The 20457-nt window shown below is 40.5% G+C and overlaps 2 protein-coding genes and 1 long non-coding RNA gene across 3 annotated transcripts; 2 read left to right on the plus strand and 1 right to left on the minus strand.

Annotated features, from left to right (window-relative positions):
* Positions 1-1950: 1950 nt before the first annotated feature.
* Positions 1951-4155, minus strand: LOC149102536 (uncharacterized). Its single transcript, XR_016201995.1, has 2 exons — positions 3812-4155; positions 1951-3131 (listed from the first exon to the last, which is right to left on the minus strand). It is a non-coding gene; the product is annotated as an uncharacterized LOC149102536 (long non-coding RNA).
* A 6185-nt stretch (positions 4156-10340) lies between these two features.
* Positions 10341-11390, plus strand: LOC149102537 (uncharacterized). The gene has a single exon (XM_089273859.1). It carries the CDS (start codon positions 10428-10430, stop codon positions 11244-11246), a length of 819 nt encoding a protein of 272 aa, XP_089129985.1. The 5' UTR covers positions 10341-10427; the 3' UTR covers positions 11247-11390.
* On the plus strand, positions 11268-11943 carry LOC149102538 (uncharacterized). Its single transcript, XM_089273860.1, has one exon. The coding sequence runs from the start codon at positions 11335-11337 to the stop codon at positions 11884-11886; it is 552 nt and encodes a 183-aa protein (XP_089129986.1). The 5' UTR covers positions 11268-11334; the 3' UTR covers positions 11887-11943.
* The last annotated feature ends 8514 nt before the right edge of the window (positions 11944-20457 follow it).

The raw sequence follows: 20457 nt of genomic DNA on the forward strand, positions 1-20457 counted from the left end.
AACCACTTCTATAACATTTTGCATGCAACTTTCTAACTAGATGCTGCTATATTATGAAAAAGCAGAGGTTCGGAACCATCTGAGAAGCAGTCTAAAAAAACACTTACATTTTGTATGCAAACTTTAGAACTAGACGCTGCTATGTTACGAAAGAGAATTAGGGATGAATTAATGAATTGCTGCTTTGCATATTTAGAGCGGTTTTCAGTTGAGTGTCGAAAGTAATTAGACAATTACTTTAGTTTTGGTTTTGGTTTTGGTTTTACTACCTTTCCAGATTAACTGAGAAGTCTAATCGGTAAGTAATTGGTTTTGGTTTTGGTTTTGGTTTTACGACACTCAATTGAAAACCACTCTAACATCATTATTATTTGGTTCAACAATTGGAACCCTCTTAACATTACCAGATACCTTTAGAGGTGTCTCACACAAAAGGGATGTAGTGCATCCGATTTAATCTGTAGACATTGTTTGTAAACCCCATATCAAATTAAAACTTATAGAGCTGGCTATCAAACTATACCAAGGACTTTCAAATAAAATGAATTGCCAAATTTTTCTAGACATTTTAGTGCTGGCCTCCAAATCATTATTATTATTATCACATTTTGAAAGCTACATGTACAAGTCAAAGTGAACTTTGTTTCTTGTTAATTTAATTTGTTTCTCAGTTTCTGGACACAAAACACTAAAAAAATTGCCTGTGTGTTGCCATATTCAATCGCAGTAAAAAGTTACAGAACATTTCCAAAACAGGATTAAAGAATGGTGGAGTGATCATTCAAAAATCACTCTCAGAGAAAAAAATATTTCAAAATAAAAATTAACAGACATGGATGATAAACTAGCTACTGTCCAAAATTTGAGGCAGACTCACTTTAACTTAGCTTTCGAAAAGTGATTTGGATGCTCGCGCAGAGAAACCCTGAAAAATTTGATCATTCATTTTATTTCCAAATTCTTGCTATACATGTACGTGTAGATTGATAGCCAGCTTTATTGGCTTTAATTAGACATGCTAAATGGCGTGGGTGCAAGACACTCTGAAAGATATAGGGTAACCTCAAGACAAAGAGCTGAAAATTCAAACCAAGACCTGGGATCAACACTAAGTGTTGACACGATTGATGACCAAAAAGTTTTACAGTCACATTTGGAAAGCTACACTGTAAGCACCTGGGTTTCTAGTGCATGCAAAAACATACTTAAGATGCCTTTGAGAGAAGAGAGTTGTCTTGCACATTAATCAAGTTTACAGTGCAAACAAAGTATGAAAGGATGTGAGGGCCAGAGTTTGTGGGCTTAAAAACATTAAAAACGATTAGAGCAACAATGTTCAAGGTTACAGATTATGTTTCATTTTGTACTGACAAAGGTAGGCAAGCTCTAGAAGTCTTTCATTTTTTGCTAGATATGGTGCAAACTTTTTATGCATTAATTAATCCAATCAAAATTTGAGTATCAAATTCAATATTGTTCTGAACTTTCAGCTCTTAACCTGAAATGAGTGGCTAATAGTCACTCTGAACAAACAGAATGAACTGATTAGATAACTTCATGTAGACATGCAAACAAATTCCTCCTAAGGCTAATAACCTAAATGAGTAATAAAACTCAATTTTCAATATTTACCTTTGGAAGGAATATGGTTAGTACAGTGGAACCTCGATTTAACGAGCCTCTAGCTATAACGAGGTCCTCAGTATAACGAATGATTTTCATAGCCCCAGTAATAGTAGACTATACAGAAAAGAACCTTGATACAAAACCCTGTTATAGTGAACATACTTTGCCAATTCCTTGGCACTTCATTATATCAAAGTTTCACTGTAGTTTGACATTACTATAGCAAATTGTCTTGAAATTTGTAGTGGTCATCAATGAAACAGGGTTTACATGTACCTTAATATAATGTATATATAAAATAACAGATGACGAACTGATGAAATGTAGATTTGACTTGACATTTTATTACTATTTAGTTTTGTACTACACAACTTGTGTGCAGTACTCATCAGATAAAAATTGTCAAATGGGAATTTACATCATTACACTGATTTGAAATACACAAGCGACCATTGGAAATGTGATAGCTACAATAAGCGAATGCTTTTACAAAACAAAGGAAAGCTGGAAATTAGGAATAAACTCTGTTATTATTGAAATACAAGAGAAGATTTAAAATTTAAAATTAAACATTTAACATTTTTCAGGAGGAATTTGTTTATATGTCTACATGAAGTTATCTAATCAGTTCATTCTGTTTGTTCAGAGAGGCTAACTCGGGTTTACAAATAATAAAGTACTTCTCCCAGAGGCGTAGGTTCCATTGATTTGAAGCGGGGTTACATGGGTGAGGCTTCAAGTCACTTTGACAATAAATCAAAGTTCAAAGTCAGTTGAAAGATTTTAAAGCAAGCTGCCCCATATAACCCCACTTCAAATCAATGTAACCTATGCCTCTGGGAGAAGTACCTTTGTAAACCTGAGTTAGCCTCTCTGAATAAATGGAATGAACTGATAACTTCATGTAGACATGCAAACAAATTCTTCCGGAAAAATGCTAAATTTTAACTTTTAAAGCTTCTGTTGTTACACAATAGTAACAGTGTTTATCTATAATTTCCAATTTTCCTTTTTTTTGTAAAAGCGTTCACTTATTGTAGCTATCACATTTCCAACGGTTGCATGTGTATTTCAAATCCATGTAATGATGTAAATTCGCATTTGGCAATTTTATCTCATGAGTGCTGCACACAAGTTGTGTACTACGAAACTAAATGGTAATAAAATGTCAAGTTAGATCTACAGTTGCTCAGTTCGTCATCTGTTATAATCACGCTCTAGTTTACTACTGAGCACTCTGAAAACAGATATGCAAATCACCTTGTTTATATATAAAATATATAGAGACTGACTGGTGAAATGCCAAAATTTACTTGCCAATACAATTTTTCAAAAGCTCTTACAAAAATAATTCTTAAAAAGTCTCCATGGCCCCCTAAATAGTCATTAATACATACATGTATCTTGTAAGCCAGGGTTCTTCCTCACAGGTTTTCCTTTTTTTCTTCAAATAAGGAGGCCAGGGATTATACATACATGTAAGGCATTACCAATTTTACTTCATCCTATGATTAAAATACAATACGCATAAAAGGTTAGTTAAGTTTATGTGTAAATCCACACTGGGAAACCTCAAATCAAGCTTGCAGTGCTAAGGAAAATATCATAATAAATCAATCAGTAAATTTTACACAGTAGTTTGATTTAATGCCTTAATTCACCATCATTCCCATTGCTGTCCCTCTTGAAATCAAGGTTACATTTACTTCCAATGTATAACTTCTGCTTGATAAAGAAACATTTACAACCAGAGGCAATTCCATACATCTTAAGCAAACATTACAACTGAACTTTACCCTGGAAAACTTAAGTGTTATGTAAAAGCTATGTAAGTTGTATTTCAAATATATGCAGAGGCTATTTAAAGGCTATTTCATTTCAGTGTCATCAACTAACTTCCATATTCATTTGAATACATAGCTTTTACATAGACTATGGAAAGGTTGCATTTGACTAACAAATACATAGAATTTGTTATTAAAATACATAGAGTAAACATATAGACAAAATAGAGTTTCAATAAGGCAGCTATATGGCAGCTAACATAGTTTTCTAATACCCAAAACATACATTTTACATAGCTTACTGGCATAGCATTTACATATGTTGTACATAGTGTCTGATTCTACAAGGGTACTCGTACGTACAAGACAACCCGGGAAGACAACAATGGCTTACGTTTTACCTGTTGTTGTTGACTCGTACCTCCGTATGTATCGATGTTTTCACCAGCTGTATGCCACCAAAAATTGCTTGAAATCGTGCACAGAGAAGAAGTGAAGATAAAATGAATTGTGTCCGCCAAAGTAGAGTTTTTAAACAGTGAAAAAGGACCAAGAGATCGGTGCAAGCTTCAAGATTTCACACCTTTCAAAAAGGACGCCAAAAAAATGGCGCGACAATCGAGAGAACTTGGTATCTAATGTGGAAAACCGCTGATCCGTGCTTGTTGAAGGTCGGACACTCAGAATGCTGATGTTGGTCGTTTCTCTCATTTCGTTACAAGTCGTTTCGAAACACGTTTAAGGTCAATTTCGCTTCAAAAGTAACCTCGAGCAAAAAATCTGATTAAAGTGTTTTCCGTAATATATTTTGTGATTTCTTGTTCAAGCGTAATGCAATGTTGATATGATGGCAGGGAGTCGACTGAGGAAGCTATTGGGCCGTTATTTAGGAGTTTCGTTGCCCCGCGGGCTCCGGAGTTAAACTCATCCCACAGAGAAAAGATATCTGTCTGAAGGTCTCGGGACTTTCTCCACCGAATACACCAAAACTTCTCCGAAACGAACTTGATTCCTCTTACTAACCAAACTTTGCGCAGCTTTACGTGTCTGTAGTCAGTTTAACTTTGTGGAACTTTACGTATCCCGTAGTGTCCAATTTGTGGTTTCGTGCTGTGTTAACCATTTCAGACGAGACGGGTCACACAAAGAGAAATCGCTTTGTAGTGATTATCCCAAAAACGTCGGTCAAAACCGAATGAGTGGAATTCGAAGTTACAACAAAGCGTGTAAATTTCTTGACTCAAGCAAAACACATGCGCTGCGCCGACAACATGAACTAAAAAAGTACAATTGTTCTGGTCAACGAAACGAATACACGGTCGTGCTCCTGCGTATGCCCATATTCGATAAGAATTTTCCAGGTCCACGTCACGGTTGTACACGCCATGAATACTCTAGAATTCAATAGCTTTGGCGTTAAGATCACGTATTCCAGGATAAACGTATACACGCGCAGATCGCATATACTTTGAATTCATAGTCTAAATTTTGCTTCCAGGAGAATGCTATGCACCCGAACTGTTACCTTCTTTTATAAAGTTCTTTTTACAAAGGGTTCGCCATCATACTCTGGGATTATGACAGATGTGTGGTATACTTAAACGAAAATCCTCGAACGATTATGAACAGAACGTATTCCACCATATTTGACACGAATATTTCAATTGTACGTCACGTGTTGTGTGGTGCGGCTTGAATACTCTAGGATTCTATTGCGTCACAATCACATATTCGAGTCCAGAATACTCTAGAATATTTTGGCTTTCACGCAGTGCGCTCAGTAGAATCCTCGATCTTAGTTGTGCTAAATGAACCAGTCAAGTGTGTCTTTTTAACAGGCCATCTGTTTATGGGGACTTCATAAACCATAGTGATTTTGAGCCAATCAGATTCTAGAATAAATTTCAAAGAGAGGCCAATGTCAGCACAACGACGCTCAGCCAAGAACACCAATTCTTCTTGAAAATCTTACAGTGTAAAACCAATTTTTTTTCTATGCACTCGCATAAGATACTAAAAAATGTAGCTACTGTATGCCCAGACAGCATTAGTTCTTCTTGTTCAAGAATTCGAAGTGCAGTGTAACTCACTATTTTTTTGTGGTGGCTTTCTTTTGAGTTTTCCGGATCCTCTGTACAATAAAAACTGATTTTCATTTTATGAATGACGCGTTTGACCTTTGTTTGCCATCAAATATTGATTTTCATTTTTTTTTTAACCTTTTTGACATTCTTTGAGGGATAATTTAGTCGTTGTTGTTTGAGCCGTTTTAGGCTTTCTTTACTTGGCAAAACTACCATGCCCCATTAAATTTCTTGTTAGAAAGTATATTTCTCAGATGCAATTTATTGACTATTGTGAAGAAATGTTTTAGACATCGAGAAGATACGATAGGACTGATATGGTCAAGAATTAACGATTTTAATTAAGCTTACCAGCAATTCGTTTATTTTTAGAGACATCGTTTCAAAGAATCTAATTGATTCTTGATTACTGAGTTTGGCACAGTTTCCCAATAGTAGTGTAGGACGCTCTTAGGGGCCCTAACCAACCAGGAGCCAGCAAAAAATCACGTGACAGGCTCTCGACCAATCAGATTGCAGCATTTGCTGACGAATTAAAAGTGGGCGTGGTTTGAAAAAATTGATGACGTCACAGGTGATGTCCAAATAAGGGTCATCAGCGATAGTGGTGAGTGGTGATTAAAAGATTAGTGGTGGAGCTGTTGTCATGTAGTGGCAAATGAGTTTTTATGATGGTGTGAGCAATTTTTAATGGTTGAAAAGGGGCCAATGAGCATCGCGCTGAAAAAACGGTGTGCTTGTGCGCCAAGGCGCTTCGAGCGCACAAAGGTCAATGTTTTTGAGAAGTGCCGTAGTCGTCAGTTGCTGGCGCGCGCGGTCAAAGTTCAGAGGTAGTCGAGCTCGCGCGCGTCAAGGTCAAAGTTCAGGGGTAGTCGAGCTCGCGCGCGTCAAGGTCAAAGTTCAGGGGTAGCCGAGCTCGCGCGCGTCAAGGTCAAAGTTCAGGGGTAGTCGTCAACTGCGCGGGCGCGTCAAGGATTTTTTGAGGAGTGCGTAGCGCGTAAAAGGTCTCAATTGACACGATTTAAATGTGAATTATAGTTTAATGATAAACTAACAAATGTTTTTACATTTGAGAAACGACGGATCTAATGTGAATAAATTTTTGTTTGTTATAAAAGTAACAAAATGGTTTTATACATTTGAGAAACGTCGGATCTAATGTGAATAAATTTTATTATAAAGTAACAAAATGTGAAATAATGGTTTTACATTTGAGAAACGTGGGATCATTGTCCGTTGATCAGGTGGGCTTCGGCGATTCCTCGGGGTGGTTCGTCGATCCATTGAAAAAACTTGCAGGTGCGCCTGGGGCACTTGAGATAGAGTCGGCCTGGGTTATTGACCGAGTGTGAGGTGGCCAATACCAGGGACTTGTTGCACAGACAACGGAAACGGGCTGGGTCTATTTTCTTGTAGCAGGGTTGGGTCTGTTCGGCAACGCGTTGCAAGTAGGCGCTCACTTCACTGGCTCCGCAGGTCACATAACACTTGGTGAAGAATCTGGAAGAGGGGCACCGGTAATACTCCCAGGTACTACCGTCGGGGGTTTGCACACTCCCGAATTGCATGGGCGCCCAACAACGCGGGTAGGTGTGATCTTGTTTTTTTCAGTTGGTCCAAGAACTGATCGGGGTTAAACTCCTCCAACACTTGCACTTCGGTGAATTCCCCTTTGTCGTCCACTTCTGGTGGCACTTCTACGAGGTTGTCTTTCCTGAACTTGTCGAGTCCTACTAATGACATCAGTCCTCCTTGAATGGCGGGTGGATGTGAGTCTATGAGCAAAAAAAAGAGTTAGTATCCCAGTCGAGTGTTTTCTCGTAGCAGTCTTTCCAGAACGTGCGTGGTTTTTCGCGCATTTTTGGGAGTCGGTCTTTGTCTTCGCCAGAAATGGTTACGTTTCATTTCACTTTTGACTTGTTGTCGTTTCTTTGAGAAGGCACTCCATGGTTCGGAGAAGCCTTTGAGAGGTACTGTGGTCCAACGCACGGAGTCGGGCGTGATCTCTTTGAGGAGTACGCGTTTTTTGAAACGTACTCGAGAGCGTGTTTTGAAGAGCCAACGGTCTAACGTATATTGTAGTTTACCTTCTTCTCTCTTGCGGATATCCAGTTTCAGTTTCTTGCGAGCGGCTTTTTTTTCTTGTCGGGATACTTGGCGGGGGAATAAGCTCCGTAGTCGATGTGACTGTCCGGTCCGAATTTACCGGACGGATCATTCGGGTCGATGTGAGGTACCTCTTTGGGTTCACCGAGGGAAGTCATGACACCTACGAGTGTCTACATGAAATAATGTGTGTGATTTGAAATTGCGTGGATCGATTATATTGCGTCTTTCGAGGACCAATAGTAGTAATAGTCGCTCATATGACCGGTAACCAATCAGGAGCCGAGAAAGACAATAGGCTATTGTTTGGAGAACAATGGATGCTATTGTTTTCCAAATCCAAGATGGCCGCCACAAATTTCAGCCAATCAGGAGCCGAATTAAGAACAATGGATGCTATTGTTTTCCAAATCCAAGATGGCCGCCACAAATTTCAGCCAATCAGGAGCCGAATTAAGAATTCAAGATGGCGGCGCCCACGTCACGAAAGTCGGCCATGTTGGAAAACAGCCCACCATCCTCGACGGAGGACTGGGATCGGTCTCACGGATTTCCATGGCGACACAAATCACGCCAGGGTCACGCAAAAATTGTCATGCAACTTCAAACTCGATACTTACAGTGTCCTGTGGTCCTAAACGACAGAGGTCCGGTATTTAAAAACCAAACATCACACATTGTCAAATGTCACGAACTTTAATATCAACACTTTTTGACTAACATTAAAAGATATGACGTCATTACCATGTTGATCGAGTAAAAAGACCGGTTTCTATCGTCATCACACAATTTTTCAAATGAACTTTAATGTCCAAAACGTTTGCGCTAAAATTACAGAAAGCTGTTCATTGTGTCTCAGATAAGATAGCACCATCAAAAGAAATGGAACAGAAATAATTTTATCCAGCGTGAATGCAATCTTTGACGAGTAACGAATAATAAGCGAAGACAAAAATTTATAGGCTAAAAGGTGAGAAGAAAACACTACAATTGAAATGCGTCAAGTGAAAATGAATTGCTAATGGAAGATTGCAATAAAATCTAAACTCCTTGATCTCGACTGTTCCCTTGAGAAAAGCATCATTCAAAGGAATCTTGAACAAACAAAAGGCATTTTGGGCGACCATTGAAGCGGAATTAACATAATTAGTCAGAGATGAAACATGGAATAAATTAAAACCGAAAAGCACATGTTTAGAGGTTGAAATCATGATAGACTGTATTTTAACCCTTGAGAATAAAATCAAAGGAATTTCAAACAAACGTTTCGCGCTTGAAGTAAAGATTTAACTTCATTTACAAACACTGCAAATCGCTCCTAATTCAACAATTATAGTTGTCTAAGCGGGTTTCCAATAGCGCCAAAATAAATCACTTACATCAAACATAGTCCTTTCCTCCAAAGCGTCACACAACTAGCAATCGCTCAACTCCATAGCCACGAAGACAGGAAAGAATGTTACGCTTAGAAAAGAAGACGTGTGCTGAACGTTGTCACAAGTAAAATGAATTCTATCAAGACCGATTGACTTATAAACTCGTAAAACAAAACAAAAACAAAAACAAAGAGTCTGAGTCTTTGCAACGTTTATTGAATAATGATAATAAAAATAATAACATGAACTCCGAAAAAGAATTGATTACAATTTTTAACTCATTAAGTCTTGACCGTCGGTATTCCACAAAGTGTTGGGAACTAAACTCGTTTCCAGTTTCACAGACTCTTGGTCCCTGGCCCCAAAACGCACGATATTCTGCCCTAGTTTTCTTTGCTTTTGGTCATGAAGTCTTTGCCTGATCCGTTCCTTATTCTTGGCATAATAACTTCTCCAATACTCGTTGATCCGTTCCCTGTTGTTTTTACAGTATTGTCTTCGGTAATTTCTGATGTGCTCCTTGTTCTGTTGACAATAGGCTCTCTGGCTGCTGGCGAGTCGTTCCTTGTTTTTTTCATACCATCTTTTACGACACCACCACCACCTCATCCACTACCACCACATTTACCACCACCACCACCACATTTACGACCACCACATCCACCACCACCGCCACCACCATCACCACCACATTTACCACCACCACATCCACCAACACATCCACCACCACCTACACCACCACCGCTACCACCGCCACCACCACCACATTCACCATTACCACATTCACCAGCACCACCACATGCACCATCACAACCACCACATTTACCACCACCACCTCCTATATCACCACCAAATGCACCACCACGCCGCATCCACCACATTCACCACCACAGCCACATCCACCACCTACACCACCACCACCACTTACACCACCACCAAATTTACCACCACCACCAGCACCGCCACATCCACCACATTTACCACCACCACCGCCACATCCACCACATTCACCACCACCACCACCACCACATCCACCACCTACACCGCCACCACCGCATCCACCACCACCACCTACACCACCACCGCATCCACCACTACCACCACCTACACCACCACCACATTTACCACCGCCACCACCACCACATCCACCGCCACCACCACCACCACCTATACAACCACCACATTTACCACCACCGCCGCCACCACCGCCACCACCGCCACCACCACTACCGCCACATCTACCACATTCACCACTACAGCCACATCCATTACCTACACCACCACCACCGCATCCACCACCACCACATCTACCTTCACCACCACCACCACATTCACCATCACCACCACCACCCCCACCACCTCCACCACACTCGTCAACTCGATCATTAATCATGTATAAAACTAAGGCATTAACTGCCTCAATTTATTTTGAGTCAAACTAGCAAGGAGTCATGTCCCTTTATTGTCGATATTGTCATAGACTATTCTCTCGTGCAGACAGAAGAATTCGTCACGAAAAACATAGTTGTCAACGCAGTGGATCAGAAAAGACACGAGATGTCCCAAATATCACATTTCCTACCGAAAAGCACCATGGGATCCCTAGTAGAATAGAAATGGGAGAAGCGTTTCGGTTCAAGACACCCTCCAGTATTTTGATCGTGGGCCCTTCTGGTTGTGGCAAGACTTGTTTTACCGAATCGTTACTCTTGGATCACTTGGAAGAATTGTTTGTAAACCCTCCCACTACGATTCATTATTGCTACGGGGCGTGGCAAGACGGATTTAGAGACATGGAAGACGCTGGTGTGCAATTTCACGAAGGGATTCCAGAGTCAGACCATCTCAAGTCATGGTTTCCGAAGGGTGGATTACTCGTACTGGACGATCTGATGGCAGAGGGAGGTGAGGACAAAGCGTTGCTAGACTTATTCACCAAACACTCTCATCATCAAAATATCACCGTGTTGTACTTGTGCCAAGACATGTTTCCAGGGAAATACGCCAAGAGTATTTCCAGGAACGCGCACTACATCGTAGCCTTCAAAAATCCAAGAGATCAATTAGGGATGAAGAATTTAGTGCTTCAAGCTTTTCCCACTTGCTGGCAAGACATGATGGACGCGTATCAAAAAGTGACCGAACGACCGTTTGGGTACACGGTCCTGGATTTACATCCCGCCAGTGATGACAGGAAACGCGTGTTTAGTCACCTCACGACGCACGAAGGATACCCGCGCTGGCATCGAAGAAAGAGAGAGGATGTCTGATCATTGCCCAAAATGGTATATTAAAGATCATTTTAATCGACTCGGCTCATTTGAAGTACGTTGTCTTGGGTGAGGGTCGACGAGAATCATGGATGATCGTTCAACAGATATTTTTGGCCCCGTGGAAGATAACAATGATGAGAACGTTGGAGAGGAAGAAGAGGTGGATGAAGAGGAGCCTGAAGAGGAACAGGAAGAAGATGAGGATAGTAGCAGCTCCGAAGAGGAAGAAGAAGCGGACGACGATGAACCAGATCCGTGGAGTCCGCTACGTCAAAACGTCAGGGAAGACGTCAAAGAAACCTACCTGAAAGAAGTCCAGCAGTTCCTGGATAAGGGAAAATCCCAAAACTATGCCGAAAATGCTGCTTTCAACGTCCTATTACCTGTAAGTAGAAGAAGGCTACGAAGGACTTACTTAGAGCGTCTAAAATGGACTCACCGTATCAAACACGACGCAATACACCGTAAAGTCATGAAGACTCTTCGACGCTTTATTGAGGAAGACGACATGGATTTTGACGAAGCGGCCGAGTCGGCAGTGGCAAAACGAAAATTCCTGCTAAACAGACTAATGCGGAAGAAGTTACTCCCCGACGATGATGACGAAGAGGAAGTAGAAGAAGAGGTTAAGACCTGAATTAGCCATGTGACTCTTATAAGAGTGTGTGATTCCAGGTTTTTAGTCATTATTTGTAAGACGCTACACATGCAAGATGAATTGCTCCAATCAACTGTCAGGGAAAGACCAGAGGGTTGTCTGTAAAAAGGCCTACCACAAAAAATATTATGCCAAGAACAAACAGCGAATCCTGGCCCAACAAAAGAGATATCGTGCAGAGAACGTCGGGATTCTCAAAACCCGTTGTAAAAGATGGTATGAAAAAAACAAGGAACGACTCGCCAGCAGCCAGAGAGCCTATTGTCAACAGAACAAGGAGCACATCAGAAATTACCGAAGACAATACTGTAAAAACAACAGGGAACGGATCAACGAGTATTGGAGAAGTTATTATGCCAAGAATAAGGAACGGATCAGGCAAAGACTTCATGACCAAAAGCAAAGAAAACTAGGGCAGAATATCGTGCGTTTTGGGGCCAGGGACCAAGAGTCTGTGAAACTGGAAACGAGTTTAGTTCCCAACACTTTGTGGAATACCGACGGTCAAGACTTAATGAGTTAAAAATTGTAATCAATTCTTTTTCGGAGTTCATGTTATTATTTTTATTATCATTATTCAATAAACGTTGCAAAGACTCAGACTCTTTGTTTTTGTTTTTGTTTTGTTTTACGAGTTTATAAGTCAATCGGTCTTGATAGAATTCATTTTACTTGTGACAACGTTCAGCACACGTCTTCTTTTCTAAGCGTAACATTCTTTCCTGTCTTCGTGGCTATGGAGTTGAGCGATTGCTAGTTGTGTGACGCTTTGGAGGAAAGGACTATGTTTGATGTAAGTGATTTATTTTGGCGCTATTGGAAACCCGCTTAGACAACTATAATTGTTGAATTAGGAGCGATTTGCAGTGTTTGTAAATGAAGTTAAATCTTTACTTCAAGCGCGAAACGTTTGTTTGAAATTCCTTTGATTTTATTCTCAAGGGTTAAAATACAGTCTATCATGATTTCAACCTCTAAACATGTGCTTTTCGGTTTTAATTTATTCCATGTTTCATCTCTGACTAATTATGTTAATTCCGCTTCAATGGTCGCCCAAAATGCCTTTTGTTTGTTCAAGATTCCTTTGAATGATGCTTTTCTCAAGGGAACAGTCGAGATCAAGGAGTTTAGATTTTATTGCAATCTTCCATTAGCAATTCATTTTCACTTGACGCATTTCAATTGTAGTGTTTTCTTCTCACCTTTTAGCCTATAAATTTTTGTCTTCGCTTATTATTCGTTACTCGTCAAAGATTGCATTCACGCTGGATAAAATTATTTCTGTTCCATTTCTTTTGATGGTGCTATCTTATCTGAGACACAATGAACAGCTTTCTGTAATTTTAGCGCAAACGTTTTGGACATTAAAGTTCATTTGAAAAATTGTGTGATGACGATAGAAACCGGTCTTTTTACTCGATCAACATGGTAATGACGTCATATCTTTTAATGTTAGTCAAAAAGTGTTGATATTAAAGTTCGTGACATTTGACAATGTGTGATGTTTGGTTTTTAAATACCGGACCTCTGTCGTTTAGGACCACAGGACACTGTAAGTATCGAGTTTGAAGTTGCATGACAATTTTTGCGTGACCCTGGCGTGATTTGTGTCGCCATGGAAATCCGTGAGACCGATCCCAGTCCTCCGTCGAGGATGGTGGGCTGTTTTCCAACATGGCCGACTTTCGTGACGTGGGCGCCGCCATCTTGAATTCTTAATTCGGCTCCTGACTGGCTGAAATTTGTGGCGGCCATCTTGGATTTGGAAAACAATAGCATCCATTGTTCTTAATTCGGCTCCTGATTGGCTGAAATTTGTGGCGGCCATCTTGGATTTGGAAAACAATAGCATCCATTGTTCTCCAAACAATAGCCTATTGTCTTTCTCGGCTCCTGATTGGTTACCGGTCATATGAGCGACTATTACTACTATTGGTCCTCGAAAGACGCAATATAATCGATCCACGCAATTTCAAATCACACACATTATTTCATGTAGACACTCGTAGGTGTCATGACTTCCCTCGGTGAACCCAAAGAGGTACCTCACATCGACCCGAATGATCCGTCCGGTAAATTCGGACCGGACAGTCACATCGACTACGGAGCTTATTCCCCCGCCAAGTATCCCGACAAGAAAAAAAAGCCGCTCGCAAGAAACTGAAACTGGATATCCGCAAGAGAGAAGAAGGTAAACTACAATATACGTTAGACCGTTGGCTCTTCAAAACACGCTCTCGAGTACGTTTCAAAAAACGCGTACTCCTCAAAGAGATCACGCCCGACTCCGTGCGTTGGACCACAGTACCTCTCAAAGGCTTCTCCGAACCATGGAGTGCCTTCTCAAAGAAACGACAACAAGTCAAAAGTGAAATGAAACGTAACCATTTCTGGCGAAGACAAAGACCGACTCCCAAAAATGCGCGAAAAACCACGCACGTTCTGGAAAGACTGCTACGAGAAAACACTCGACTGGGATACTAACTCTTTTTTTTGCTCATAGACTCACATCCACCCGCCATTCAAGGAGGACTGATGTCATTAGTAGGACTCGACAAGTTCAGGAAAGACAACCTCGTAGAAGTGCCACCAGAAGTGGACGACAAAGGGGAATTCACCGAAGTGCAAGTGTTGGAGGAGTTTAACCCCGATCAGTTCTTGGACCAACTGAAAAAAACAAGATCACACCTACCCGCGTTGTTGGGCGCCCATGCAATTCGGGAGTGTGCAAACCCCCGACGGTAGTACCTGGGAGTATTACCGGTGCCCCTCTTCCAGATTCTTCACCAAGTGTTATGTGACCTGCGGAGCCAGTGAAGTGAGCGCCTACTTGCAACGCGTTGCCGAACAGACCCAACCCTGCTACAAGAAAATAGACCCAGCCCGTTTCCGTTGTCTGTGCAACAAGTCCCTGGTATTGGCCACCTCACACTCGGTCAATAACCCAGGCCGACTCTATCTCAAGTGCCCCAGGCGCACCTGCAAGTTTTTTCAATGGATCGACGAACCACCCCGAGGAATCGCCGAAGCCCACCTGATCAACGGACAATGATCCCACGTTTCTCAAATGTAAAACCATTATTTCACATTTTGTTACTTTATAATAAAATTTATTCACATTAGATCCGACGTTTCTCAAATGTATAAAACCATTTTGTTACTTTTATAACAAACAAAAATTTATTCACATTAGATCCGTCGTTTCTCAAATGTAAAAACATTTGTTAGTTTATCATTAAACTATAATTCACATTTAAATCGTGTCAATTGAGACCTTTTACGCGCTACGCACTCCTCAAAAAATCCTTGACGCGCCCGCGCAGTTGACGACTACCCCTGAACTTTGACCTTGACGCGCGCGAGCTCGGCTACCCCTGAACTTTGACCTTGACGCGCGCGAGCTCGACTACCTCTGAACTTTGACCGCGCGCGCCAGCAACTGACGACTACGGCACTTCTCAAAAACATTGACCTTTGTGCGCTCGAAGCGCCTTGGCGCACAAGCACACCGTTTTTTCAGCGCGATGCTCATTGGCCCCTTTTCAACCATTAAAAATTGCTCACACCATCATAAAAACTCATTTGCCACTACATGACAACAGCTCCACCACTAATCTTTTAATCACCACTCACCACTATCGCTGATGACCCTTATTTGGACATCACCTGTGACGTCATCAATTTTTTCAAACCACGCCCACTTTTAATTCGTCAGCAAATGCTGCAATCTGATTGGTCGAGAGCCTGTCACGTGATTTTTTGCTGGCTCCTGGTTGGTTAGGGCCCCTAAGAGCGTCCTACACTACTGTCAATTTTGAAAAGAGATCCGAGCGAGATATCCGTTACCGAGACACTCAGTCAACGAAACTTATCAATTAATGACTTCAGTCGGTAGAGCAAAGAGAAAAAAAAAGACGAAACGAAAACGAAAACGAAATCTGATAGCGTATGAATCACTGCCAGTTTATAGACTAAAAATAACAAGGTTTGTGGCTGTAATATAGCAGAAAAGAAAATCTGAAAATAAGAAAGGTTTAAGTTCCCAAAGTTAATGACGCTGATGATGCACCAGGCCTGAGAGCCGGGAATCAAGGAATTAACGGATCTACAAAAGTGAAATAAAATTGAGTAAATATCAAACGAAACGAAAGAAAACTTGTAATGAAAGTAAAAGCGAAAATTGTTATATTGTCTCACTCATATAAATAAATTGAAAGCATACAAGTATCAGAACGACAGCTCGTGCACATAAGTTTACATAAAACGAGAACAAGCGTAATTCATTACATGGTGAAAAATGCTAACTTCTGATATCTGACTGCTGTCCAGTTGTAACTGAGCAATGAGTTACTAGGGGTAACAATCGTTCCTATTCCTCGATTTCTATGCTAAGCTTTTCGAGGGAGTTCAATCTCACAGTTTAGCATCGTTATCACCATCGTGTGACCCACATCATATAACGTAAGTCGTAGGTTAATTATCATCAGATTTAAGGTTCCCCTATACTTTTAGAGGTGTCTCGCGCCCAAGCGATGCAGCGCGTCTGGTTTAAACCGTAGATATCTATATTCTGCGGTGATTCGATTCTAAACCAGAAGAGATCTTTTAAGTACAGTGGAACCCCGTTAATACGGACACCAAGGGGACATGCCAAAATGTCCGTATTAACGGGGTGTCCGTATTAACCGGAGTCCTCGGGAAAAAGTCAGGGACACGTGTTTTATCGATACAAACACTAAGGCCGACACTTGTACGGCAACAAAACGTTTTAATTGTACTGTAAATTACAAATCATTAACTGTATCACTCTCGGTGAAATTTTGCCTTTGCAACCAGAGCCGGGAAATGGTGAGGACAAAAACGTGGTCGCTGTGCTAACTAAAAGGCGAGTTATCGGCCACATTCCATATCACCTCGCAAACACCAAAAACCGCACTGGTATAGTCACCCATTTTATTTCAAAGCCTACTAATCGAGGATCAGGTGAAGTATGTGGAAAAGCAGTTAATCGGGGTGGAGGCCTTGGTATGGAAATACCGTGTGTTTATATTTTTGACGGTTCTAGGAAGCACGTGGATTTACTTGAACAATTAATAGACGTTGGCAACAACCCAGCAATACGAACGGAGGCCGATGGTGATAGTGGCAAGCATAAGACGTCAAAGAGGAAGAAGGCTACAAGCAAGGAGTGTAGCAAAAGACCAAGAAAGTGAAACTTTTGTGTAAGCGTATCAGGCAGAAAACTTTATATAAGGACTGCAGACTGGGTAATGCACCGGAACAAAGAACTGGTCAAATGCATCATGCTATTTTGCCACTGTTTCATTTAGTAATAAAATTGTATTAACCCGCCGAAATCTGTCATAATTTGACCAGGGTACAAAATCTCTAATTAGCACATAATCATGACAATGACAATAGACAATGCACAGATACAAACAGTGTCCGTAAAGCGGGGTTGACGATGTATAAGAGTTTGTCGCTCGGGACACAGAAAAGTGTCCGTTGTCCGTATTAACGGGTGTCCGTAATAAGCGGGTTAATTTTAGAAAAAATATATGAGCTTTTCGTCGGGGAAAACGAAACTGTCCGTAATATCGGGGTGTCCGTAGAGCGGGGTTCCACTGTACTTTGGTGTGATAGTTGATGCATCGTTATCTTGGAACAGTCACATATCTTACGTCGCTTCCACAGTCTGCCTTAACGGAGCTACGTCACGGTTTGCGCATATTGAAAAGTTTAGCGTCAATTTTTCAAATTCGTCGTTTTTAATCCGTGTTAATCTTCTCCATCTTTAGCCATCCCTGTTCCTTTATGGTTTATCATTATCTCTTTGGTGTTTTTCTATCTTATTAAACTGTTATTTTCAGGTTTCCTACCATTTAAAGGTAATTTTGAATGTGGCCAAAATAACTCAAAATACCGTGCTTAGCTCCTTTAAATTGTTAAATAGATTTTCGTCTTTTTAGGGCCCAGCTATCCCTTTGAAGATATATTATATTAAGTCACTATTTTACCTGTTTTAGATTACGTTTCCACCATATGAGGATCCTGCACTAGGAAGAATTCCGATTTTTTAGAACGGTTACAGAATAAAGCTTTGAGAATAATCTTAATGCGTCTTCAGCTAGTGTTTGAAATTGTTAATAACCACCGTTGTCCTACGCAACTTCAGAGTTATATGAATTTCAGATCAGAACTTTGTGGCAGGTCATTAAGAGATAGCCGAGAAATTCGCCTGCCTGATTTAAAATCTGCTATGGGCCAGTCTACATTTAAATTTGCAGCAGGAAAAGAATGGAACAATTTACCTAAAGAATTACGGGCTAAAGCGGGAGCCATAATCGGGGACGGAGACCGTAAGTCTTAGGATTCGCGCGCACCTATGATATGGGACAATTTTTCTATTTTTAGAACAAATTACGCCATCCTGACGTCATATATCCGCGCGGATCCACGCACATGTCGGGGGCTCTCGCGTGGATGCTGTCACGTTGCGTGATCAAATGGTGAGAGTTGCGAGATTCTCTTGCGTATTTTTCACCGTGATGGCAGGGAATAAGGCAGGGAATACGAACCAGGGCGCTTATATGTAGTTTTATGCTCTGAGCTAACGGAAAGGTGGGTTTTTCAGGGTCGAAAGCAAGACTTCAATCTCGCGCTGAGAATGAATAATAAGGTCTGCTCGCGCTTGTTGTAAGCTTACGCGTATCCATGGATGTTTTTGCGTTTGTTCTGACTTAAGAATATAGCAAGAAAACTCTATACTCTGGTATCGAGTTAATTTGTGAGTTTCTCAGACAATGGTCAATCATAACCAAAACCTGTTTTGATGGTTTCTTATTAGTTCTGCTTGCTTGGTGAGTTTCAGGGTGAGTTCGTAAAAGTTTTTGAAAGGAAACTCTGACGCGTACAATTAGCTCATTTGCATAGTGCAGCTCGCGCACTTTCAAGTCCGAGTCGGTGTTTTCAATTGTCAACAAACCTTGACAAAGATTTCTTTCGTTATCTTTTGTGCTGAGATGCTACAACAAATTTCACGAACGCAGAAAAGGCTACTAACATCATGTGTGTTTCTTCAACATAAGCATAGTGAAGTTTTACACTGCGAAAATGAAAATAGACAAGGAGTTTTGATAACTCGATCAACAAAATCGAAATCGTTATTCGAAGTTGATTAAAGAAAGTGTCATTGTAACTTTGCTGATTATTTCTGCTTTATTGACATATTTCCAGCTTAGCTTTTAATATGTTCTCAAATATTTATCAATCTTAAACATATTTAAAAACTATAGAGTTATTGTTTGAGTTCGATGTACGCTTTCACACGAAAGTGCGGCGGAAGTCCAATTTATCATGTTTACTGACTGTACAAAACACGCATCGGCGGGCGCTCTCATTTATCGACAACAGAGAATTTACTGGATTTTTACACAAATGAAACTGAGCAGTATCTACGGACGTAAAGTTATTGGGCCTTGATGAAACATCAAGCGTTGCTTACAATTCAGGCGAAACTCAAACTAGCAATTATTTTGTTTTACTTTTCGGTCGCGATAGACTGGCAAATTCCTCGCAAGCGTGTGGTAAGAGGAGCTAGGAAACCATGAAGTCCTGAAGCTCTGCTATATCTAAATATATCCAGCCAGTTTTTTGCTGTGTAATGGAAAAGCTGTTAATCTTCAACATATGTGAAATTTAAAGTGGGGTAATGTATAGCTCATGTAAAAAAGCATCCGTCGGAACACAACTTGGTCAGCGATATACATATAAGCTTAAAGCGGAACATACCTAAATTCGACACGGTCTTACTTCACTCAAACTGGAGCAGCTTACGACGAAAATACTTAATTAAGCAAAATTCCAACAGACGTAAACGCTTTGAGTTGTGGGCCAAAAACATGAAAAATTTCGGGAATTTCGGACGCCATTTCCCCCGCGCGACATCCGCAGAAATCCTCGCAGCATGTACGCGCGTGTGCCGCAGACGATGGCGCAATTTGTTCTAAAAATAGAATTATTGTCCCATATCATGGGGACAGCCCCAATACTTGAAATGGCGCGCGCTTACGGTCTCCGTCCCCGATTATGGCTCCTGGCTAAAGATATTAAATCTGAGAACTTTTAAGTCAAAAGCATTCCAGTATTTGTTAGAGCAAGACAGAATACAGCATAAATGTAGAATTTATAATTAGTTAAGAGTTGCTTTTGTTGTAAACAAATTTTCCCTTTTAGTTTTTAATATTTTTTTATTGCTAAAACTATTTGAAATATTTTATCAACTGCACATAGGTTTATACCAGCTGTCGTTATATTTAAATTCAGCTGATCTATTTCTTACAGTATAAATAAAGTATTCATTATTTTTTATTTTACCTACATCCCTATGTCAAATTTAAGTTTATATAGCTGGCTACGAAGAATTTTGACTAGTAAAACGAATTGTCGAATTTTTTACGACCTCTAAATGTAAAATCCGAATCACCTTTTGAAAGCTACAAATCAAATTAAAGCAAATTTTGTTTTTCGCTTATTTAATTTGTCCCTCAC

The sequence above is a fragment of the Orbicella faveolata genome, unplaced genomic scaffold (genome assembly GCF_042242905.1).
Source record: "Orbicella faveolata isolate gen_17 unplaced genomic scaffold, um_ofav_v1 contig_35, whole genome shotgun sequence".
In the NCBI taxonomy this organism is placed as follows: Eukaryota; Metazoa; Cnidaria; class Anthozoa; order Scleractinia; family Merulinidae; genus Orbicella; species Orbicella faveolata.